The sequence below is a fragment of the Rissa tridactyla genome, chromosome 1, assembly GCF_028500815.1.
Source record: "Rissa tridactyla isolate bRisTri1 chromosome 1, bRisTri1.patW.cur.20221130, whole genome shotgun sequence".
In the NCBI taxonomy this organism is placed as follows: domain Eukaryota; kingdom Metazoa; phylum Chordata; class Aves; order Charadriiformes; family Laridae; genus Rissa; species Rissa tridactyla.
The window spans coordinates 111576268-111603053 of NC_071466.1; the positions used below are offsets into that span (position 1 = coordinate 111576268).

Below are 26786 nucleotides of genomic sequence, written 5' to 3' on the forward strand. Positions count from 1 at the left end.
TTTTTCACCAATAATCTAGCTAAATAATTTGTCAAGTCCTTTTGAGATTTTTCTTGTCCCTAAGGCGGGGGAGGGGAAGTAGTTAAAATAAAGCTTGCCTTAAAACTGGGAAGCTAAGAATACACTCTGTGAGCAATGAATTCTGTAGTTCACAGACCAAAGAAGACTTCCACTACAGTAAATTGCCATAGTCTCACTGTATAGAGCTTGCTAACTGTAATATGAGCCTACAGTAGGAATTCATGTTCCCTGTATACTTTACACTGCTCCAGGTATCCAACAGGGAAACAGTAACTTTTCCCAGAAAAAAACTCGTGACACATGCAACAGAGAGTTGGCAAAATTTTGTAGGCAACCGTTTTGTCCAATTCTCTTTCTAAAACTGTTTTGACCAACTTTGTTGAAGCAAGCTTACAGCTAATATATGGCAAATTGCTAGTGACATTGTTTAAGAGTTGATCGGTATAAATTCATTAAAATAACTACGAGAAATAACAAGTAAGCAGTCACTTTGTCTATTTAAACATAAGCTGGACTTTTAACTATCAAAATGCTTTGAAAATCTGCTTAATGTTGCTTCCAGGAATGTATTTGTATTTGTACATTTCAAAGTCAAGGTAGATACATTGTAGTTGCCTGATCAGACCAAACCAGACAAGATTCAGCAGAAACAGAAACCAAGATATGTGAGATTTAAGGGGATGTGTGTTTTGTTTACTACTTAGGCCATCAAAGTGGGAAGATGGCCATTGTCTTAACTTTTAATATCTACTTTACAAACGGTCTAGATATCATCCACTGTTAGGAGATTCCACTGTTACCTGGATATGCCAAAGAAAGCACAGTACAGGGCACCTCTGGATTTCATTAATTTCACCGCTTGAAGTAAACTCTTAAATGCTTGGTAAATAGATCTGAATTGCAATACCTATTGTGTTTAGCCGTGTATGGCAAATTGGGTTTCTTGGAACAAGAACCAGAAAGAAGAGCTGTCAGGAAAATTTAGAGGAACTCTGCTCTTGTGATGAACTCATGAGGGGAAAAGGGACCTTCAGTGAGTCTCATTGGCTTGCAAGGGAGAAGGTTGTAATGATAGGTGAAAGAATAATGAGTCATTTCTCTCCAGACAAGTCTTAATTTTAACCAAAACCATTTTGGAATGATTCCTTTAACTACTCCAGAGGTTGTCAGTTTGGAGGTGGAAGAAGGCCGAATAAGAAAACAGAAGTTTTTGACCTTGCTCCAGAGTCTTTTCTACTCAAGACTTTTTTTTACCCTTTTAAATATCCAAAGCATGCAAAAGAAGCAGTGCACATTTTAAAAGCTGACAAGTGTTGTAATTGAAGGGCAGGGGCCCAGAGGGAACGGGAAACAAAGCTGGCAGCTAAATAAAAATCTCCCTTTCCCTTACTGCAGTAAAATGATTTGAAGGGAAGTCCCCTTCACACAGTGGTGAAAACCATTGCAAGGAGATTTACAGTGTATCGCTATTGACCGAGATAATTTGTCACTATTGATCAAACATTTCTCTTAACAGAGATAATCCTTCAAGGTCTCCAAGTCTATTGCATAATATGAATTTCTGTTAGATATAACAAGCCATGTGTGGTGGCCAGCATAGACTTCTCTGCTTACTTCAGAGCTGTATTCACAGACCTGATCCAAATCTCACTGAAGTCAATGGAAACACTTCTATGATTACAGGACAGTGACTTTCTTCTACAGACTTGATGGTTACAATAAAACTAAAAGCTTTTCCAAAAAGTATGTTACATTCCAAAAATCTAACATAACTGACCAGATTTTAAGATGTCTCAAGCACCTGCAAATCTCCTTGAAGTCAGTGAGGGCCAGGTGTCTGACAATACAGTTGTTTATTTAAATACAGAGCTTTGGTCCTTAGTGCTTCTGTGTGTGTAACCTCTACAAAAATCAGTTTTCCAGACTGATAAGGCAGTAAAAACGTATATATCCCAGAGACACAATAGTGGGAATACCTGTTTTTGCTCCCAAGCCCAAATCCAAATCATCAGCACCAGATTTTCCAGCCCAAATGTACCACTGTTGAAAAAGCAGAATATGCAAGTCACAGTCATCAGGCTTCTGTGAAAGATCATTACAGAGAAAAACAGAAAAGAAAAGACACCTCTCAGAGTCAGCGTACATAATTCTTCACTGCTCCTAATAGTAATAGTAGTACTCCACAGTAAAGTGACTGGTGCCCATCGCCACACTAGGAAGAAAAGAACATTGCAGCTTACTTATATTTTTTTTTTTTTTTTTACCCATATACCCTATTCCATCCTTCAGTGATTTAAGTAAGAGTACTGTGGATAGATGTTATTATGGCTAGCAAAAGGGATCATGGTTGGGGGGTGGGGGAGGGTCACTAAGGTTTGCTTTAATAACTTGCTGTTGTTTATTTGGTTTTGACCAAAATTACATTAAAACAGTGTCACTGGAAGTAGTTATTATATATTGCCCCACGGTTATCTGTGATTCAGCTGCAAACATCTACCAAGTAATACTATTTTGGATGAAACCGTAAGGGGACTTGTGGACACGAGACTTAAGTTTTAGAGTACACTTACAGAGCAGAGGGGCATGGTGTGCGGAGATGCCTGCAGGGGATGAAAACAAATTAGCCCAAGGACCAGAAACAACCCAGTTACGTTAAACTGGCGTTGCATAAGCACTGTTTGACTTGAGTTATGCTGCTTCTAGAAGACCAGCTAGCTCTATATTTAATAAACAACTGGATCATCAGACACCTGGCCGTCAGTGACTTCAAGGAGATTTGCAGGTGCTTGAGACACCTTAAAGTCTGTTCAGTCACGTTAGATTTTGGAATGTAACATACTTTTTGGAAAAGCTTTTGTTTTTATTGTAACCATCAAGTCTGTAGGAGAAAGACACTGTCCTATAATCGTAGAGGCTCTTACAGAAGCCTCCAAAGGCAAACTCATGCAATAAAATTTTCTGTGACTCATTTTTCCTCTTCCTGTTGACGCACATGGCAAATAAAGGAAACTGTTTGATGCTGTTTTCTATGCAGCTCACCTATGGTTTCAAGGCAGAACAAGTATATTAAAAGAATGCTGCTCTTTTTTGCACAATGCCCACATCGTAATTTCTGAGTTTAAACAACATCCAAGTTGCAAAATTGTAAGGAATATTGTTTGTTACTGTGTTACAATTTTTGTCTGCAGAGGATTTTCTTTTCGGAAAAACAAAAGTCTCTTGATTCAGAATTTGCTTTAAAAATAATATATGGAAATTTATGCAGTAACTTGCAGCCCTAAAATTGTTTCACTCACATGAGTTTAGAGTGTTTAGGCTAGCTTTACACACATTGTGGTCTCATTTAATTCCAACATAGGTATAGACGTTTTGAGGACTGAGATCTTATGTAAATTGAACATAAATTTTCATGGTCATGTTCAAACACTTTTTTTCATTTGATAGCTGAAGAATCTCATTCACTTGGAATTATCCACTGAATTAATCTTGCTTTTTCTGTTGATTGTAGACAAAACAAAGTAATCAGTCTCACCTGCCTACAGTTAGCCTTTGTGAATCTGTATGTTAAGTTAGCTGTCCTTTCGCAAACAGGAGAATTACTGATGCTGTAAGCTATTCCTCAGCAGCAATAAGGAGGCCAAATTAGGATTCATGAAAAAAAAAAAAAGCAACACATTCCTACTGGTTTCTAGTAACTTTGGAAAAATAGGATAGAACTTTGGGCTGTGGTTAGCAGATAGTTTTTCTGTTGCTTTTTTTTTTTTTTCTGCAAAATAATTGAGTGCTTCTGATATCTGTGTTGATGGAATCATGATGGAATGATCACTAGGGCCTTTCTAGAACAGTATAATGGTGGATGTTTTGCCTTAAGAGTAAATCTTTCAAAGTAGACTTACTAAAAGTAAACTTTTCAAAGAGTTGTTTGACGTATTATTGCTTATTGTTGTAATGAAGGTAAATAATTTTCCAATGTTTCCAATGTTTTCCAATGTTTCCATTAATTTCTTGAAAGAAATGGGAGGATGTTCATCCTTTGAAAGCTATTCCTAATCTAATCTAAACTAAACAGATCTAAATTACAAAGATCCTTTTTGCCCAGGACCGCTTTTTTTTTATATGAATGGTCTACACTCTTCTGCTATAGATTAGCAGGGCAAGAGGAAGCACTTGGTGGGATTCTGGGTTACTAAACTCTGAGGACTAAGTACAGATGAAGAAATAAGCATGAATGAGTTTTCTTTATGTGAGTCAGTTTGCCAATTTGTTCTGTAGTTTTACTTCAAAGCAGTTTGAGATAAAATGCATGCTTAAGTGATATAAGATTAACTTCAGAGAGTCAAAATGTCAGTTTAAAACATCAAGTGCAATTCACATGATATTCCTCAGAACAACTTAAACCAGGACATTTAAAGCATGTTTTCTTTTTTTTTTTTCTTTTGGTCATAATTCACAGAAGATAATATTATTGGTGATGGGATACATTTTCTGCAAGGAAAGAAGATAGAAGAAACCACATGTCAGGTGAAAGAACTACTCTGCTTTTAAGAATCTAAAATTTCATTCAAATAAAATGTGTATTTCTTGCTTTCATTCAGTATTTGCCTAGCCTAAACTTCATACTCAGTATGCCTGTGTATTTTAGAAGCTGAGTTTAAAAGAAAACTTTGGTGACTACCTCAGTGTTGCACCATTATCATTATGCAGACCATATGGGTTTTAATACTCAGAAAACTTTTTTCTTTCCCTGAGCTAATACGTTTCTGCTAAATCGATGTGCTGCAGTTGTGTCTAGCACGATCTATACGAAGTGTTTAGATCAGTCTTGCATGATCCATATTGGCATATGTATCCTTATGCTTGCTGAATTTCTATAAACATATACCTTATCTCCTCTTCATAATACTGCATAAGTTATCCCACTAGTACGAGCAATTAAGGAATTCTGACCCTTGGGTTTGCAGGATAGTAATAACATAAAAGTAGGTAACAATCCATCAGCTGGTGAGCAGCAGAGGGATAGGAAGAAGGACTTGCAGCTCTGGAATTATAACAACTGTCATTTGCTTGCTATTTCACTTGCAGTCCAATGTTTGCCCTGATAATAATGTTACTTAAAGGGCCAATTCGTATCTGTTGCAAATCAGCTTAGCTCTGCGGGTTTCACATGACACAACAGTTTACGCAGTTTGGGAATCTGACTAAAAGTGTCTAACACACACTTATATATGTATGTGCGTGTGTGTCTAAATAAGGAATTAATACAATAAATTATTTAAAAGCTGAAAATCTGGTAAATTTTCCTTTACCAAAGAATGTTGCATTCAAGGTGAGTATTAAATTTTATAAAAGGCTCCAAGTTGAGTTTCCTCTGCTGTTTCTGTACAAAGTCAGGAGTCCTTTTGGATGTTTAGGTTAAAAGAAAGAAAAAGCTGTACATGCATCACCCTGAAGGCATCTGAGATAAGACAGAGAGCTGTGAATACCTAGACTTCAGGCAGTGCTCAGCTCCAGTGTAGGCCAGAGACATGATCTGGCTTAGAAAGGAGACGAGTCAAATGATCTGTGTATTGGGGGACAGACGACCGTCTTGGTGACTTTAAAGCCAGTATGTTCCAGGTTTCTCCTGCTTTCCCTCAGGGTTTTATGTGTCTCTGTGCTGTTAGTTTGTTCCCATGATAACCTCCTCTCCCCGCTGCCAAAACATAGGTTGGGAAGAAGTTTTCTCTTTTGTATCTCTCATTCTGTTTGTCTGTTCTCTTCTTCTCACCTTCTAACTATTAGGAAGACAGATTATTCTTTGACTTCCCACAGCAGTTCTTCTCTTGGTGTGAGGGATCTCTGGCTCTGCCCCTATCCTGTCATGCTAGCCTCTGAGCTGTCTCGTGTTAAGATACTAGAGGCCATTCCCCAGACATGATAGAATATAGAAGGAAAAGGGGAAAAAAGAAATAACAGTCAATAAGGCCTATGTTTGCTTTAAAGTATAAGTTTCCTTAAAATCCCTTGAATCATCTCCCCATGAATCATTTGCCCCATTTTAAAAGCAAAGTGCTATTTTTGACTTCTATAATTTTTTGAAGACGCTTTTTGGGACACGTGACTAATGAGTTGTAGAGACTTGGATACCTCCAAGCTTTGATACCAATTTAAGACTTATTGAACTTGCTTTTTAAAAAGTTCATTTTTATGACATTATTTTTAGTTTTAGTGATTATTACCCCTGGCCTTCATTATCATCAAGATAACATTGATATAATGCCCTTCTAAGCTTCCAAAATAGCATGATGATGTCTGTTTTCATTTGATGTACTGCAGCATGCATACAAATAAGGAAGTGCTGAGAAAACAGCATTATGGGGGAAGCTCTCACACTTTTTCTGCAAAATTGGCACAAATGAGTGCCCTTATGAAGTGCCTGTATGCTGATGCACACAGCATGGGGAACAAACAGGAGGAACTGGAGGGCTGCATGCAGTTGCAAGGCTGCAGTCTCATTAGGATTACAGAAATGTGGTGGGATAGCTCACAAAACTGGAGTGTAAGCTGCCATGGATGTCACTCCTATCTTCAAGAGGGCCAGAAAGAAGATCCGGGGAACTGCAGGCCAGTCAGTCTTATCTCAATCCCTAGGAATGAGATGGAGCAAATCCTCCTGAAAAGTATTCTCAAACATATGAAGGAAAATAAGGTGTTTGGGGGCAGTCAGCATGAATTTATGAATTTATGAAATAGAAATCATACCTGACCAGGCTGGGGGCCTTCTACAATGAAGTGACTAGCTTTGTGGAAGAGGGGAAAACAGTGGATGTTGTTTATCTTGACATTACTAAGGCTTTCAACACTGTCCCCCATAACATCGTCATGAACAAACTAATTAAATAGGGACTAGAAAAGTGGACAGTGAGATGGACTGAAAACAGATTGAACTGCTGGGCTCAAAGGAATGTGATTAATGGCTTAATGTCCTGCTGGACATCAGTCCCTAGTGGTCTACCCCAGGGGTCGATCCTGGATCTGGTACTGTTTATCATCTTCATTAATCACCTGGGAAACGGGACAGAGTGCACCTTTAGCAAATTTGCACTCAGTGTAAAACTGGGAGGAGTGCCTGATGCACCAAGTAGTGCTTGACCATCAGAAGGCCTCCAGCAGATTGGAGAAGTGGGCAAACAGAAACCTCATGAAGTTCAATAAAGGGAAGTGCAAAGTCCTGAACCTGGGGAGGAATAACCTCTTCCCCTAATGCAGGCTGGGGACCAATTGGCTGGAAAGCATCTTTGCAGAAAATGTCCTAGTGATCCTGGTGGAAACAAAGTTGACCATGAGCCAGCAATGTGCCCTTGGAGCAAAGAAGGCCAACATCCTTTTAGGCTGCATTAGGCAGAGCATTTCCAGCAGGACAAGGGATGTCACCCTTCCCCTCTGCTCAGCAGTGGCGAGATGACCCACCACATATGCGTGCTGTGTTCAGTTATTGCCTCTCCAGTACAAAACAAACAGGGAAAATAATGGAATAAATCCAATGAAGGGCCATAAGGATCATTAAGGGACTGGAGTATCTGTCTCATGAGGAGCCTGGGGCAAAGAAGGCTCAGGGGGATCTGGTATATGTGTACAAACATCTCAGGCTGGGAGTAAAGAAGACAGAGCCAGACTCTTCTCACTGGTGCCCCAGGACAGGATGAGAGGCACAAACTGAAATACAGAAAATGTCATTTAACATAAAGAAAGCACTTTTCTACTGTGAGGGGATGTCAAACACTCAAAAACTCTTCCCAGAGAGGCTGTGTAAGTCCATCTTTGGAGACACTCAAAACCTGTCACGACATGGACCTGTGCAACTTGCTCTGGTGGACCTGCTCTGAGCAGGGAGTTAGGCTAGACAATCCCCAGAGATGCCTTCCTTCCTCAGCTAGTCTGTGTGAGTCTGTGATTCTATGAGACATGGAAGAGCCAAATTTACAAGCAAGAATCAACAGAATAGATTGAACATTTTAGGGTTTTTTCCCTAAAAAAAAAAAAAGAAAGAAAAAAGAAAAAAAAAGAAAGAAAATAAGCTTCCCTGAGTGCTTCACAAAAAGTTTAATCCCTCTCCATTTCCTAAATAGATGCTCATTTCATTCCATTCATTCTGTAAGTGCTGGAACACCAGGACTTGGAACAGAAGTATCAGTTGAGGAACACAGCATGAACAACACCGTAATAATTGTACCTTAACATAAAAAATAGCTTTACTTTATGCATTTATTTTTCATATCTTTGCTCTTGTTTGTTCATGTCTAGCAGGGCTCCCTTGATGGCCCAAACCCTTTGTAGCATATTGTGAAGGACATAAAATATGAAGTAATACAGTCTTTGGGCTAATACATTTTCAAAAATGTTTCATGCCTCATTTCTCACGTAAATTCTTAGGTTGCATTCAGCCTTCAAAGTGTCATTCATATTCATGAAGAAAAAAGGCTAGTGTTCATTACTTTCACTGATAAGCTATAAGCACTGTCAGGCTTGCCCACTAGGGACTGCATCAGTGCCCCAGGGAAAGTGTATTCTCATGGTGTTCCTATCATGAGGACATTGTGACCAAGAAATGGATTATAGGCAGATGATGAAAGTATATATAGTCTTGTCTTTGCTTAGTTGTGAGGATCCTCCCATTTTCTCTGCATTGTTAATCCAATTCAAACTCACACCCTTGGGACTCAACATCGCTGGCAAAATGAGACGAACTGAAAAAGACCCTTTTCAGAAACGCATCAGTGACACTTGCTCTTCAGCTGGGAGGTTGCTGCTGAGGAAAGTCTTCTGTGGTTTTCCTGCTCATTGAGAAAGGAGAGCCAAGATCTAGGACGAGACCCAAGCATCCCATGAGATAATGCGCGGCTCTGCCATTGTACCACATAGGTTATGATGTCTCCAAGACATTATTGAGTCCCAGATAACTTAGGAAATTAAGACAGCTTAATATCAAACTGATTTCAATGGGTGTCAGCGGGTGTATGTCAGCCATTGCTTTTATATGCACACAGTTGAAAGACTGCTGAGCTCTCAATCTGTATTCAATGACACAATACTAATTACCTTTTTCATCTTACTTACGTTGGATTTTTTATTTATGTTACTTTTCTTACCATCTAGGTGATAAACTATGAGCAGTGGATTCCACCACGAGTTCACAATCCAAGTGTGGCTGGTAATAGTGAAATGGTGAGTTGCCATGAAAATGTTTTTTTTTTTTCATCAGCAGCTAGCAGCCTGGAAGAACATGCTGGTTTAGTAGGATTTCCTCTACTGTATGTTGCTTCCCCAAAAGTTGGAAGATCTTTATCCATATTCATGGTACTAATTGTGATATCTCTTTATCTTCTATAGAATACCTTATTATTGCTCTGTTATTAATCATGATATTTCTTTGTCTTTTATAGAATATTTTATTATTGCTCTGTGATCCCCAGGAGAAAATTTGCCCATAATCCTAGCTTGCTTAGTTTGAATCTGCAGTCATTTTTGAGTAGCTGGAGTACCAAACTAAAATAATGGGAATATTTAAAGGTCAGATATGTATGGGCAGGAGCACACGGAAGAAGTTTGCGCAGTACATGTCTCTAGATTGGTTGACTGTGGCTTTACTGACATTTTTAACATAAAATTTATCCAAATTCAGTGCATTTTGCAGAACTAACTCTTTGTATAAACAGAGCAGGAAGTTCTCTATCATCACGTACTATTTTAATATTCACTGTGTGCAGCAAGGGTATTACTGAAACTTTCAAAAAATTTCTATGATACATAATGATAGCACCATTGACACAGTAAACATACAGTAATTTTTGTCTTCTCACTATTACACTGCACTCTGAATTTAAGTGCATAGGTAATTATGATGAAATCTTTGCAGTTCTTTGGGAGAAGGCAAACCATTGAGTGAAAATAACAGAGATTAGACTCTGCCATGACTAAATTCTTTATGCTGAGAAGTGACATGCTGTGCAAGTACTTTTATTGAAATTAATGCAGTTACACCCAGGAAAGAGAATGCTCAACAGGACTGAGATTCCTGGAATCTGACCAATAGTGGTTTACACTTAGCTTCCAAATTGCTGTATTTCTGTCACCAGGTTAATCCCCATAACATCTCAGTGAGCAAAGATTTCTAAGGTATTTAGAATATTTTAGGATAAACTGGAAACAGTTTATCAGACACAATTTAGGTCTTTTTTTCTGTAATATGTTTTTATAAGTCCATTTTTAAAATGTGTATTTTTTGTCCATAAGTATTCATGCACACTTCATACCAATTATTTGCAACTAAAGGGCAGCCTGTGATTTATTTTTTACACAATTCGTATTTATTTGTGGTGTGACATGATTTTGCATGACTAAAACCTGGTAAGCAGGGAAATAAAGAATCCTCTTGTTCATGATGGGAGTTCTTTCCTTAAAGACAGCTTTGCTTATATATTGTGCAAAACACAAGCACAGCTACAATATTCAAGTGAGCAAAGGCTCTGATCCTAGAATATAGTGGGGTGGGGGAAATTTAAAAGTCTTTAAATGTGTTTTAAATTAACAGCTTTTTATGAGTGGAGATGTCCTGCTCTGTGCACTGGTCTTCAATATTGCCCCATAGTTCCTTTTGGAACATCCTTACCCTTCCACAGATAAGGAAGGTACTGGAAGTAGCATACTCCAAATTAGTGTACGTTACTGGTCCAACCAGTAGCACTGCACATTCTATCACTGCACTTCCTTCTCTCATATCCTGGACAGTGGCAACCAGAGATACCAGATTCCGGATAACACAAATAGCAAGAAGAAAATTGCCTAAAACCAGAGCATAACATTTAATGGTGTTTTCTCACTTTTATGCATGCTTTCACTAAGCTGTGTCTGAGGGTTGCCAGGTCAATACACCAAAACTGTGACACCAGGATTGTCAGTTCACCTGATAGTCTGCCTGGTTTCTACATCAAAGAATATATTACCTCTGTTTGGATAGGCAGCTAAACTTCGCGGGGAAGGCCGTGGACATTGTCTATCTGGACTTTGGTAAGGTCTTTGACACCGTCCCCCACAGCATTCTTGCGGAGAAGCTGGCGAATCATGGCATAGACAAGTGTACTCTTCACTGGGTAAAAAACTGGCTGGATGGCCCTGCCCAGAGAGTTGTGATTAATGGGGTGAAATCCTCGTGGCGGCCGGTCACCAGTGGTGTCCCTCAGGGCTCAGTTTTGGGGCCAGTTTTGTTTAATGTCTTTATCAATGATCTGGATGAGGGGATTGCGTGCACCATCAGTAAGTTTGCAGATGACACCAAGCTAGGTGGGAGTGTTGATCTGCTTGAGGGTCGGAAGGCGTTACAGGGGGATCTAGACAGGTTGGATCAATGGGCCAAGGCCAATGGGATGAGGTTTAATAAGGCCAAGTGCCGGGTCCTGCATTTCGGTCACAACAACCCCAAGCAACGCTACAGGCTTGGGGCTGAGTGGCTGGAAAGCTGCCCAGCAGAAAAGGACCTGGGGGTGCTGGTGGACGGCCAGCTTAACATGAGCCAGCAGTGGGCCCAGGTGGCCAAGAAGGCCAACAGCATTCTGGCTTGTATCAGGAATAGCATGGCCAGCAGGAGCAGGGAAGTCATCGTGCCTCTGTACTTGGCACTGGTGAGGCCTCACCGCGAGTACTGTGTTCAGTCCTGGGCCCCGCTGTACAGGAGGGACATAGAAGTGCTGGAGTGTGTCCAGAGGAGAGCTACCAGGCTGGTGAGGGGTCTGGAGACCAGGTCATATGAGGAGAGGCTGAGGGAGCTGGGCATGTTTAGCTTGGAGAAGAGGAGGCTGAGGGGAGACCTCATTGCCCTCTACAACTCCCTGAAAGGAGGTTGGAGAGAGGTGGCTGTTGGCCTCTTCTCCCAGGTGAATAATGACAGGACCAGAGGAAATGGTCTGAAGTTGCAGCAGGGGAGGTTTAGATTAGATATTAGGGAGAATTACTTTACTGAGAGAGTGGTCAGGCACTGGAACAGTCTGCCCAGGGAGGTGGTTGAGTCACCATCCCTAGAGGATCCCCTAGAGTCTCATCCCTAGAGAAACGTGTAGATTTGGCACTTCAGGCCATGCTCTAGTGACAGAGATTGTAGGGTTTTTTGCGTGTGTGTATGGTTGGACTCAATGATCTCAAAGGTCCTTTCCAACCATGAAGATTCTATGATTCTATGATTCTGTGATTCTAAGATTCTATGATTCTGGATTTGAACGCCTAGGTTAACCAAAATAAAATACTGTAAATTTAAAAGCTGTCCCATTACTAACTGATACTGCATGAACTTTTTTCTCCATAAAAGGGGGTTACGGTATTTATTATTTAATCATGACATTTCACTAACAATAGACTCTACCAAATGAGTGCTTTTAAGGTAAAGATGATTACAGTTTGCCATTAATATAATTATCCGAATAGATTATATTCCATTTATCTTGATATCTCCATGATGGAAATCCCAGATAATAACTCAAAGTCATCATATTGCTTTTGTATCGTTACTTACAAGTGAACAAATGATTATTACTACAAGAGACCTTATATTAGAGCAATATTAGCATTTTAAACCCACTGTGATTTATTTTGCAAAGACATCTCACAATGAGACACTGAAAAAGTACACCTCAATTTCTCTCTTTAGCTAAGCTAAAATTGCAGTAGTACTATCTTGAATTTGGAAGAGTAGCAAGGAGGCTTGAAAAGCAAATCAGAACATGACTAATCTAAGGAGGCTTGAATTTGGCCCACAGTGGTTGATGAATACTCAGATACAAGCTGTAAAAGGGTCCTAAGCTAAGGTGGTTCTGCTGAGAACTTATCCTACAGTGAAGATCCTCAAGAAGATATAAAGGGTTTTAAACTCAAAACCACTAGGTTTTATTAGTCTACAAAATACAATAATTAATTCTTCAAATGGCAGAAATTCAAAGCACCTAGGTTTTGTCTGTATTAGTAACTAGCACAGAGCAATATGTAAGTATCAGCACAGCAGAACAGTTGGTGCTGACGAGCTGGTGTCCACAATATATGCATTAGGGGGAATCTATCTGTGTTCACATCCTCTCTGTTGGACACCCAATAGTAGCTGGAGTTCATCAACTGAACTTCTGGAAAGCATCTTTCATCTTAATTTTGTCTGCTATGAATTCAGTTTGTGTCACTTTGAGACCAAAATGCAGCTTACAGGGACAGCTGTGAAATTCACTTCAAATCTATGCCCCTGATCCAAACTAAAATACTAATGTAGCGGTAACTTACAAAAGACACTGGAGACATGAAAAGGTGTTTACATTCAATTCTGTGGCTTCCCACTACGTTCCAGTGGTTGAGTCCCAGTTCTCAGGACAGTCTACAGTCTTCAAGGAATGTAACATGCTGCTGAGAAGAGGGAAGTCTAAAGCCAAGTGCTGTCCACCACGGGGACTTCTGCATTACTCACTGTGTTTAGCAAGAGGAAGACCCTAAGCTCCTGTCCTTAAGGAAAGAAGTCAGCATAGCTCCACCAGCATGAATGGAATCATGCTAATTTACATCAGCCACAAAGGAAGCCATTAAAGGTGTATCTAGAGGCAGACTAATAATAAAAATACGGTTTTACATAGATAAGAACATTTCATCAGAACAGTGCCTGAAAGAATAAAATAGTTTCAGATTTTTTTGTGTTTACTTTTACACGTGAGTGTATGTTTATTTCACTAAGACATGCTTGGTTGAAGACAATTTCTAATATTCTGTTAGTCCATTGGTCTTACACGAGGAGGGTATACCAGATTCTGTAGGCTATTAAAACCCCATGCCAATTTTCAAGTGGACCAAAAAGAACCGGTGGTGCAAATCATTAGGTACAAACCTTTTCAAGGTTTGAAATCGAACATCTGAATATACGGGGGAACATCCCACCTATTCTCACTTAGCTTTCACTAACTCTCTGCTTAATCTTGTTATAATTTCAACACAATTGTCTAGTGACACAAAACTAACTAAATACAGATAAAAATGTCCTTTGCCTCGGCATAGAAGTCTTGGACTTCTATTTCTGCTTACAGAATCTCATGTCTTCGTAGAAAAACTTCTGAACTTTGGCACTTGAAGCACAGCCATTTTTATACGCAGTTATCTGTCAAGTGAACAGTGGTCTTTTTTTTTAAACTGAATTAACATACACCCTCTCCCTTACCATTGCTGCAGGGGATGGATGTAACTTGTAATATGTGAATGCTGGGTCTTCAGACGTGCCCCATGCCAAGACTTTGCAAAAAGCCTTTAACTGAAATGAAAGCTGAGGAGTTCACAATCTCTTGAGACCCATCCCTAAGCAGTCTGCCCGCTATACATTAGACTGTACTTGCAAACTCCCTGATGACTTTGTCTCAAAGGATTATGCATATGAGGAGGCAGAAAGGATCTATGATCTGTGACCTAATTGTTGGGGAGAGTGCAATAAAGGTCTCTGCATTGCTACCATCTGATAACTTCAGCACTAGCCCTTAATCACTTGTAATATCACCAAATATGCATTGCCACAATAGGTTAAATTCATTATTGGTGTAAACAGGTGAACATCCATAGAAGCCAGACAGTATTGTTCCAAAAAGTAGCCATCAGTGAATTACGCTTTTACTCATTTCTGATATATTTACTTTTTTTGGTTTCTAATGAAAAGTGGATATCTTATGTGAAACACAGCATATGACTACGGAAGAGAGGTTATTTGCTGTCACAGTATGAAATTCCCCTCTGAAGCTCACAGAGAAGTTCACAGCCAGACTGGAAGTGAACTCAAGTGTTTCTGGATTGATTTTCAAGATAGCAGCTGGTTTAATATAAGTGAAAGTGTGTGAGATGGCTGCACATTCACAGAGTTCCTGCTTTAGGAGCCTGTAGTACCCAAACCTTGAGTTTCTCCAGTAGGGTGTTGTAGGAATGTACAATAACAGATTTGAATTGTCATTTACGTTATTATCATTTAATCTAGGTAAGGAAATGAGGCTTTGAATAAAGGAAAACATCAATATTTCAGAACACACTCCCATACACATTTAAATGCAGTAGCTTGCCATATCTGGTATTTCTAAATCTAAATAAAGCATATCTAAAATGCTTCTGGGTAATGTAGTGGATGCATATATTAGAATATTTTCTGGAACTAATCTGGAATTAAGTAATACTGGGGTGTTAAAGAAAAGTAATATGTAAACAGCAATATGAACACTGATCTAAGTTTGATGCCTCTTGTGACTTGCCTTTTTCCTTTTTCCTATCTATTGATCCCAAGCAAGGAACTGCATAACTTTTAAAGCATTGTGTAGATGATTAATTCTTTGAATCTGAGACTTTGTCATTCCCAAAATAAGCACCCCGTTACCCTCAGCTTTTATTTGTAGGACTTGAATACTTTTATCATCTTTGTTTGTTTGCCAGGGTACAGAATCAGATGATAAAACAGAGTCCATGGGAACATTAAAACGATTGCAGAAATTGGTCCGAACCAAAAAAACGAGTACACAAAGCTTGGAGGATGTCAAACATGTTTTGCTCCCCCTCAGTAAGTACAGCATCATATCAGCATTCTTTCCAACATTTGTCAAATGACACTGTATTGAACATAACTGTAAACAATCCTGTCCTGGTCTGTCATTCACCACCCACGGTTTTCAAACCCCAACTGATATGTTACTGTGATACCACTTCAGTGCTGACTTCCCCATAGTGTGAAAACCTGTTTCCTGTCACACTAGCTTGAGTTTTGTAACAGTATATCTTGCAAGTGGGGATTTTAGCTAAATAGAATTGTATAACAGCGGGGCCTCCGTGCTGGGGACAATTTGTTTTTAGAGTAGTTCCTAGTTTTGTATCACATTTCAGATCAGAAAGGCAAAACTCACAAATGCAAAGATAACTTTTCAATGTTAATCCATGAGTCAGTAGCAGCTGGGAGCGCGAGAAGGTCTGCGGTATGATAAGCCTCTCATCATACCTGATTGCCTAGGGCCATAGGACACAGGAATTGTAAACTGATGCTGAGCTCAGGTTATTTTCTCAAGTCTCCTATAGATCACTGATCTGACTGTGCAGCAGTTCTTCATCTGAACTCGTTTCGCCAACGTTAATTTAACAGTGCGTGCCTTTGTTGTACAATGCGTTTGCGTACATGGTTATTTTTAAACCAATACTAGCAAAATGAGTTTAAAACGTCTGATGAACTACTGCTCCAGCCAAATCACTTCTTGGGCTGAAACACATGAGGAAATTTAGATTTCAGTAACCACTTTGTAACTACAACATACATACTGGGAAGGGGCGGGAGAGTAATTATCCAGAAAAGCTTTCCAAACTTTTCCAGTATTTAAGCTAAACTCATGCTTTCTGCAACTATGCAGCAATGAGACATTTAATTAGCAAATTTTCATGTTGAGTGCAGAACCAATGCAATTTTCCAGGCTTCCAAGGGAACAAGATAAATTTACCAAGTGGAGAATAAATCTTGCTTTTGACTCAGATGTCTGACCCAGTACAAAATCCTTTCCATCTCACTAATTACCGTTATTATTTGGTTTTTTTTATGGAGTCCTTGGCTTTTTCATTGTATAGAATGTAACAGACAGCCTTAAAGAAAAAAGTGTGCTATTTTTTATATGAATTGCAACATACTATAACAGAATTATTTGCGTTTTTAAAGATACATTAGAAGATGCTTACCTCTCTGAAGAGGATGAAGAAGCACTAACTTCTTGCATGAAACTGACAAAACCTCAGGAAAAGAAGACCTGGAAAGACAATGTGAGGAGAAAAGAAGAGACTGAGACTAGGGCAGATTTTATTTCTGCATCTCTGGGCCGCTCATACACTTCCAGACTTAATAATTTAGGAACTATTTCAATCCATTCAGAAACTGAATTTCACTTGTGGAGTGACTGGAAGCCATTTCCTGATAACCAGCTCTGTCCTTGTGACTTTTTGATTTCAAAAATAGAAGAATGGGAAAACTGTACTTGCTCTTCTCATCAGCCACATCTTACATATTCCCTAACTGATATGGATCTGCAGTACTCCTGGGTAAGTGGAAGTGGTTTCTATTGGGTTTCTTTTGTGCTGATATGCATAAAAAGTGGAAACTTTTTACTCTGATTCAGCATTAAAGAGATGCTGTCATCTTCCATGTGGTTATGAAATGAAATAAACCAAATTTAGATTTCAGGTAAATGGATGTGAATGCATTGTTCAGGCTAACACCAGGGGTTCATATAGCCCTAGGTAGTTCATTTTTAACCATGCAGACATCAGCAGCATTGAGATGGAAGGCTTTAGGCTATTCTGTTTCTCATCAGACACACTGATTTTTTCATTTGTACATTAAACTCTCATCCTTCCGGGCTTAGAAAACTTTCTGGAAGTCTGGGGTAAGTCAGGTAGGGCCAATGAAGCCAGTGGGCTTGGATCAGGCCCCTAGAGGTCACTGCAATACTGGTAAAGGACACTGGAGTTATTTAGACAAATGTCAGGGGTTGAAGAGGTATTGACGTTTCTGCCTTCTTGGATCAGCTCAGCTGGTGGAGCCTATTTTTGTAATTACCTTTGTGGTAGCAAGAAGTTTTTAGGGCCAGACACAAAGGAGCAGAGTTTAATCTTGATCTGAAATTATTTTTCTGGATAGCTGTCTGGAGGAGGCTTTTCTATTTTAATTGCTGGCTTTTTTTTTTAAAGGGTTATTTAGAACTAGAAAAACAAAACCAAGAAAAACTTTAGTTATTGAGATAGATACACAAAATATGGACACTCCAATGAGGCTTTTCTCCCTCTCCTCCCTGGGCACAGCAAGTCCTCTGGCACTGCACATAGTGGTAAGCACATGGAGGGTTACTGGTTGACCGAAATATAGCAGGGAAGATATGCCTTTATGCCCATTCCCCCTACAGTGCTCCAGGGACAGAGCTGGTTCTCACTGTGCAATAAGGCTAGCTCCCAGGAGAGTGCATCTAAACCACAGGAGGCAGGATACTGGCTGAAACCTGCCAGCTGAGTGTTCAAATGGAGACCTGAGCAACCATAACCTTAGATCAGAGAGTGTCCTGCTGAAAACAGCATTTTCTCTAACGTGCGCTCCTATATCATTAGGAAAGGTACACACGCATAGATGTGTGAGTCAATATAGCAACCATATTTCTGAATACGTGGAGGTAGTAATTCGGTTTATTTTCAATGACACAGTAGCTGACATAACAACAGGCAGTAACTGAAACATGGGATTTATCTAGCTGAATGTAGCCCAGAAGATTTTCCTGGGATTTGACATAGAAAACAGAAAGGGTAAAGCTTTGGTTGATGGAACTATAATTAAAAGAGAGGGAAGCAAACTACCCCTAAAAAAAGATGAGAAAGGTGCAGTAGTGAAGCCCTGGTCAGTCTCAGCACTGCAAACTCCCAGGAGGAGCCCCTGGAGACAGAACTTCGGGCCAGAGCATTGGCAGAAATAGGGTGGGAACTGTCAACAAAGACTGGGCTCTGTTGGGTGGCTCCTCATGTCTACCAGTAAATAAGACAGTCTGTAGAAACCGAATTGTGTCAGGGATGCCGGGCGCCATCGTATGCCTGCTAATGAAAGCAACTTTCAGTATTGCAAGCTAAGGCTGAAGTCCCAGGGCAAAACAGTAATAATAGATGTATCGGTCCGATTTATGAGAGCCTAAGTGTCAATTCAAATAATTTTATTTCATTTTGTCACAAACAGGCTGTTAACGTTCTCTACCCTGGTGAGATTTGTCCTACCCATGTTACTATTAAGTGCCAGCAAGAGGTTTAGTGCTTTTTTTCCTGCATTGTTGTTTATTTTGCCATCTGCTTTCCTGACGGGCTTCCTGACTTTAATGTATCTCTGTGGGCTTAGTGTCTTTAGATTTAGATTACAGGCGATGGCAAGACATCTCATTCTTTGCATTTGCATTCTACCAACTGGCGCAATTGAAGATTACAAAGACTGGATTTTCAGTTTTGCTTTTTAAGAATCAAACAAGCCGACACTGGTGGTTTTGCTATGAGGGGATCAGACATTGGGGATGATGCAGGTGTTCTTTCTGATGTTGATTTACTACTTAGAGTAAACCAAATATATTCTATAATAGTCTTTCTGATTCTATGGGTAAAGTATAAGGAAAAAGACCTGGATCTCTTCATGATAGATTGCTCTTTAGAGAGACAAAATATGAGTGATCTTAATTCCCATCCTCCAGTTTCTTCCCTTGACTCCTTTCTTCCTCTTCCTTTCTTCCTCCTGTTGTAGTTTAACCCCAGCCAACAATCAAGCATCATACAGCCACACATGGAACATCCTTTTGGTCAGCTGGGGTCAGCTGTCCCAGTTGTGTCCCCTCCCAGCTTCTTGTGCAGCCCCAGCCTGCTTGCTGGCGGGGTGGTATGAGAAGCAGAAAAGGCCTTGACTGCTCAGCAGTAACTAAAATATCCCCACATTATCAACACTCTTTTCAGCACAAATCCAAAACATAGCCCCATACTAGCTTCTATGAAGAAAAGGAACTCTATCCCAGCCAAAACCAGCACACTCCTCAGCACTTTACCCAGCTTCCCTTATGGTGCTTCATCTTGCCATTGTTTTGCCTAAAACAATAAAAAGGCTGACATAGATCATCCAAGATGGTCACCTAAACAAGAACTGTGAGAACAGACTGCAAAAGTCACATCCACCTTCAGCTACGACAGGCTCACCAAACTCCTCCAGTTCTCTTCCTTCAGCTTCCCCCAGTTAAGCGCACAATAAACACCTGTGTTAGCTGACTGCCTCCAGCACAGGGACATCGGAGACAACCCAAATCTCACCCATCCTGCCCACCTTCACGTTTTATGAAAACATTTTAGCAGTCTGTATTTCTGTCCTTTAATTAAATACAGAACTGAGTGTGCTGCGTTACCATTTTATAGCCACGGTGCCACCGTTAGCAACTTTGTGCAAAGTTAGCTCAGACATATGTCATTTTTTTCTGCATTGTTCAGCTGTTTACAATATAATTAGTGGTTGGTCAAAATTTTGCTAGGGGCAACGTAGAGCATTGCTTTTTTTGGTGTGTCAAGATTGCCATGTGAAATTACTGTTACTGATAGTCTTCCTAAGGAGATGTAATTTGTAAATAGTTCTTCCTTAGAAAGTAGAAGAATATATTTAAGAAAATACTGAATACTTCAGCAAAAAAGAAAAAAATATGCCTGGGTAAAGAAACTACTATGCTGCATATTTTTATATTACCATAAAGTATATCGGGGAGAGAAATGAGTGATCCAGGCCAGTGTTTGTAATGTTACGAATCAGCTTAAAATCAGGCAGACGATGGAAGAAAAGATTGTCCAGACACCATTTTAACAACCACTTGACCTTAATGTGAAAGGTTATTGGCTTTTATACTTCTTTTTATTCCTCAGGCTTAGCCCTGCAAAAAACAGTTCAGCTGTCTGTCTCAAACTTATTTTCTCTTTCTTTCTTTTTTTTTCCTTTAAACTGTGGTTACTAGAAGCTGCCCTTCTGCTATTCATATGCTAAGAACTTCACTACCTGAATGAAGTAGTATGCTTAGAAATGACATGTCCATATGACTTTTATACAAGGCACTTCAGCCTTCCATTGCTTTTCTCAATCTGTGCAATTGCATAAGACTTTCGCAACCTCATGTAAGGCGTGGAAAATCTAGAGTCAAAATCTTGGAAAGTACAGGACCTTGATAGGCTTGACTGGCCCTGAAACAGGCACAGAGTGGAGCACAGAGTGGGGTCAGAACTGAGGGGTCCTCTTCACAAAAGAGTTCCCAGACTGTCTTGGACACCCTGAGACAGACGGAGAAAAGCTGATGAGTCCCTTTTTCCTCTTCCTCAATACTTTAACGTGCTACTTCATCGGCTGATGCATCCACTCTCCCAATAACTGTGCAACATGAAAGCTGTGTTTGTAGGATGACACAGGCACCCTTCAGAGGAAAGGAAGAGGAGACAACATCTCCTATTGGAGATAAGTCAGCAGAGAGCTACCTGAAGTGGGTTTCTCTTCTTGCAGTATCTCAGAAGCATGGTTAGGTTTAACAGAAGAAAGGCTTAGTCATTGGTACTATAAGAATATTTATCTGTTGCAACCTGTGTTTGGTATTCAGTGAGAATGGATGAGAGTCATTTCCCAAGACTAAAGAATACCTGAGATTTTAGTGAGGAAAAAGAAAAAATCTAGGTGTGCTGCAAAGCAAGATACTTTTTCTCTCCTATTTTCAAGTTAAAATGAGAGTAGAAAGCTTCAAAAGATTGGTTTCTATCCAATATGAATGCATTACATTGTGGTGGAATGAACAGTAAATTTGGGAAAACTTCAAGGGACTTTATACCAACGTCTGTGTTCCTTCTCTCCAGGTGTTATGGTCTTATTGTCTTTACATTAGCCCTGCTATTATTGCCATGGTTCTCCACTGTTTCAGTGACCTTGTGGCTTTTTGCTTTCCTCCTGGTCTGACTTGCTTTCTTGCCAGTCAAGCCATTTCTCAGCATATCCCTTTGACCCTTCGTAGACATGTCTAGCTTCACACTCATTGGTTTGTTGAAGAAACACTCTTCGAAGCTCTATTTTTGGACATTTTCTTGTCCTAACTTTTCTTGACATATTATATTTAACAGGTTCTGGTTCCTGGTTGCCCCATAACAGCCCTGCGTGTTTGCCATGACTGCTCTTACACTTCACTCTGTACTCCCTCTGCTGCTCCTGATCATCTTGGTTCTCAATGAGATGCTGTATGTTGCCTTGAGATTTACACAGGTTATTGGATTTCTTGCGATACCAGTGACTAATCATTGCTCTCTAGGTTAGTGGAGCAGGGAGGAAGAGTATAGACAGCCACTAATGAACAAACAGAACAGACAGTGCTCTTCTCTAGCAAAATGTGCTTCAAAGCTGAAAGCTGTATTTGACCATCTGCACAAGCCAGGGAATGGCTGCGTGAAGATTTCTACTTCATTTCAGCCAGCAGTTTCTCTTGTGCACTAGAGTGTTGTGGGCTTTAACAGACTTTCTGGCTGCTCAATTTTCTTAAGCAATTTGACTGTTTTCTGCATTTTTTTCTTTCTTCAGCGAAAGTCTTTCTGTTGAGAAACACCTGAACATGCCTTAGAAGAGCTTTCTCAATTACATTTTGAATCGTCATTTGGCACAAATACAGCTCTAAAAAGAAAGCCTGTAAATCGCCAAATTGCTTTTCTGAGACACCAATTTTCAACTTCTCCAGTCACTCTGTCTGCTTCAGTGTCAGTAATAAGTGGTCCTCTTAAAAGCTGCAGCTCTTACTTATTCTCATTTCAGTGACAAGAGAGTAAGCCAGGTCCTCACCAAGTATAAATCTATTTTCTACTGGTGTTAGGAGGCCCTGCTCAGCTATATGCAAGCTGAGGCCCAAAGTCTTTGCTCAGGGAAGACATGAAGAGCAACGGAAAGGGTGGCAGTAAGCAAAGCAGTCAAGACCATGACGATAGGTGTTCAGGTGATAAGCTGCGGTTGAGACATGAAAACAGGATTTTTTTTCTAAGATATGAAACTGTCCCCAGCTGCTTCTCTTTTTGTCTTATCGTAACTTCATTTACAAGACCTCCAACAGGTTTCCTGTTGCTTTTTATAACATTTTAGCTAATTTCACCTGTTACCCTGCTCCCCCCACCAGTCACCAGCTCAGCCCTCCACCCTGTGCACTCAGCACAGGGTGAAGAGATAGTTAGAAACACTGCCCCATGCTCCCAAGACTGCAGAGTCTTTGAAGATACACAAACTGATAGACAAAAAGCAACACTGCTACAGCTAAATCTAGCACATGGTTCAATTCAAAGGCACTAAACATTTCCCAGTTTGAACCAGTCCGGGAACCTTGTGAGAGCTTGTTTTGAAATTTAAGCCATCTGAGGGGGTGGGGGTTGGATCTATCTATACGTGTCTGTTATAGGCAAATGCTAGTGAAATTTGAATGGCTTTGATTTTAAAACTGGAGACTGAATGACTGAATTTTCAGTGTTTGCTTTTCCTGAAAATACCAAGTGAAACATGGACACAGACAAAAAGATACAAATGCTAGTGAACTTAAGAGCATTCATTTTCCTTATGCTTCAGTGTCTGTAGGGTCTTACTTTGTCTCCTGTCACAGGGAGCTGTATTTAAGAAACTATTACATCAGAAAGTTGGTAAATACTGTATAGCTTGCCTCAGTTAAATACAAAAACTGAGAGAAAAACACCTCTTAAAGCACAAGGCTTCATTTCTCAAGCTTTGTTCTTGGAAGAGAGGAGCCGGGGAGGGTGTCCAGCCCCACTATAGCTGCACTGTTGCACTGTGCTGATAGCAAATACCCGCCACTGCGATTCTGCATCCTACAGTGATTTGTGCTACTTCCTGAATACTAATGTGAAAAAATTAGAAATTTAGTGTCTTCATCTGTGGTGACTTTGACGATGCAGTCTCAAAGCAGGTTTTAAAAAAACATGAAAAATCTGATGCTACTGCTCTTCACTGTGGTAACTCTTGTCCTATTTTATATTTTTAATACCTTACTGGAATTTTCATAGCTATAGAGAGAATTACATCACATTTTCCATTAATCTTAGATGTATGTATACCTAACTCTACTAAAAAGCTTAACAATTTCAAACTTTTCTGTCCAAACATTCCTGGACTGTTCTGTAAAGTTGGATTACTAGTATTTGCTGGTATATATAAGTCAGAATGATAATTAAGCGAATTTATTTGCAGTAAGAGATATTTTAAAATACCACAATATTTTTAATATGGTTACAGATAACTCCAGAAGAACATTTCAATTCACATAGCAGATTTCGTGGGTTTGCTTCTGACATAGCTGTTAGGTGCTGCAGAGCTACAGCTAGAGAGAAAAATGAAAGGTTATTTTGAATTACTGTCGTGTATGTAGTATGAAGGGGAATATAAGTGTTGAAAGTACAGAGAAAATTGTGCATTTCATATACTTATTCTTTGTAAATGACATATGAATTCTTAATAGGAAAAAAGGAATGCTACCTGCTTCATGAAGCACAATTAAGAGTCAAAATATAATTAAACTAAGTGCAGTTGTTGATAACAAAGTGTCTGATGAAAGTCTGACTTCCTGACTTCCTGTTAGCATCCTTTAGAATTGCCAAAATAATGCACTTTTGCATAATGAAAAAAATAGATTGTGTTGTCTGTCTGCTGCTTTATATACTGACACTGTGATAATGTTATCCTTCTGTGGAACTGCTTTCAGTCCAGTACTTTACAATTGACATTTTTCTTCTTGTTTTTCTATATTAAAAAAAAATAAATTATAAAAGCTATCGTTTCTTCCCATACACCATACAAAGCAAAAAAAAGAAAGCATACATTACTCCTCTTAAGCAGTGCTCCTGCCAAATGAATCAGCTAATATAGGCTGTATTTTGATCCTGTGTTGTGCTAATGCATTAGCTCCTGGTGCTGGCAGGAAGGTTTTGACCAATGAAGCCATCAGATGTCTTGGGATCTGCAACTTTATAAGTGCAATTTATCTCCTTACACAAAGTAATGCAGTTTTACTTCTGCATGGATTCACTTTTGAAACCTAAACTTTGGCCTGATCTTGTGCGTGTTGAATTGGTGACAAGCTTCCCGTTTGTAGTCAAAATGTTTAATCTTCACTGTGCTTGCATTAGCTCAGTATACCTTTTATGTGTGCTCATCTTTATTCAGGAGAAAAAGCAAGCTCAGCTTCATGTTTCTTCAGCAGCCCTGATGAAGCTGAAATTAAAGTGCTACCCACGTGACTAATTGGGTAAGGATTTTGAGGCTAAGGCATCAGTAAGGAAGCCACAACCTAAGATGACTCAAGGATCCTTACAGACCTTAAGTTACAAAAATATGTAGGTGGCAGGTAGCAGTGCATACAACAATGCCTGGTATTCTTTGTCTTCTTCCCTAGCTAAATCAAATGACTTTTTTAGGGAACGTTAACTTTCTGGAGATTCTGATCTGCCTCAGGAGCTGATTATGTTTGCTTGCTTGTTTTCTGAGTGTAGATTGAGCTAGTTATTCTCTTTGGTGTGCTCTCTCATTTTTGTATGCTTTAAAGTGTTCCGGTAAAGCCTATTTGTGAAATAAGCCTTTCATAAATCAGAAGAAATTAGTTCTGTTTTCATCTGCCTCACATAGAAATGTGGGAAAAGTCACACGATATCAGTGCTCAGCAACAGCATAAATGGAAGAGTGAGGATTTTCGGTGCCAGAAAGGCGGTAAGTTTTCCAGGGCTGCAGCATTGTTATAATGCATGGTTTTCAAAGCCCAGTTAAAGAATTACCCTCCAAAAGCAGGGTATGTATGTCTCGCGTAATTTCAAACTTGTTTCTAGAAACTGAAAATATAATTTGAATACTGGGTTTTCATCCAGCATTGAAAAAAAAAATGTGGGTAAAACGAACAAGCATAGGGCCTGCAAAATAAGACTGGAAGTGAAGCAATGGACACACAGTGGACACACCTCTAATTCTGCTATTTAAATGCTCTCAGTTATATGAACAGATCATTAGAAGACAGAGACCGGGGCTTTTCATAAAGAACTGGAAAATTATTTGTATCTCAGTATTCTCTTTTATTTTGAACGGAATTCACCTATGGTAATGAAATTTCTGGACTGACTTTCTGCAGACATTTCATTGATTGAAGAAGTTCAACCTTCCCTAATACATAAGCAAAACAAATTGGAAACTTGAACATAATATTTCTTACTGGAAGTGCTTACACTCTGATCCATTTGAAGAAATCTGGCTGAATACTTTTTGTGAAAGGACCAGGTTCATTAGGTTAAATGACATGAAACTTCTCATTCATTTCTACTTACAACTTAACGTTAGAGAGCATACCACAAGAAATGACGACAAACAGTGTGTGGGAAGTGGGAAAATCAAGAGTTCAGATAGTTTAAGATCATGAGATAGGAACTTTTGCAGATATTTTGAGGATTTCTATATTTAGTTCTGGATTGTGTAGGTGTTTTAATACCTAGATTTCCTTCCTCACAGATCATCCTCGCTTCCACATAACTCCTCTAAAAATTAATCATCATGGCAATAGAGCAATACGTGTGGCCTCAGTTACAACAGGGGACTAGTGTGTTAGCTGCCATACTTTACTCGGATAAATACAGATAACAAACTCACATCCTACAGCAAGATGTGTACAGGTGTAAAAGGGAAAAACTGGTTAATTCTGGTCGCCATTTTAAGATAGGCAGGGTATTATTCAGATTTTTTAGTCTGAAAGCCTTGAAGTCAAACTCCCAAAACTTCACTTGCAGCTATATTTGTTCAATTTTTCTGCACATCTAACTGGAGTAAAAAACTGAGGATTACACGCAGCCAATGATCAACTGCAAAGTAATTAAGTTTTAACATAATATCTTAGCATCTCACTGAACTATGATGACAAAATAAATCCTTATTCCAGTCCTTCATAGCAGCATAGCTTCGTTGACTCTGTGAGTCATGACCAAGTGATTAAGGATGTAGATAATGCAGATTGAATTCCCTACACTTCTATGGACCTCCTGTGTGATATTAGACAAGTCACTGAATTTGTCTGCCTCAAGTTTCACTTGCAAAATGGGGAGAGTATGTTATTATACACATCAGTCAGTTGTTGCATGAGCAAAATATACCAACTTGTGCACCAGAAGGGCAGGAGTTC

General features: G+C 39.5%; 1 protein-coding gene across 1 annotated transcript in view; it reads left to right on the forward strand.

Annotated features, from left to right (window-relative positions):
• The window catches only part of SAMSN1 (SAM domain, SH3 domain and nuclear localization signals 1), a 95285-nt gene that overhangs the window by 25837 nt on the left and 42662 nt on the right, over positions 1–26786 (forward strand). Inside the window, exons 6-9 of the mRNA XM_054182329.1 lie at positions 4475–4542; positions 9157–9225; positions 15478–15601; positions 16736–17112. Coding sequence (XP_054038304.1) covers positions 4475–4542; positions 9157–9225; positions 15478–15601; positions 16736–17112 — 638 coding nt within the window. The remainder of the gene's footprint in view (positions 1–4474; positions 4543–9156; positions 9226–15477; positions 15602–16735; positions 17113–26786) is intronic.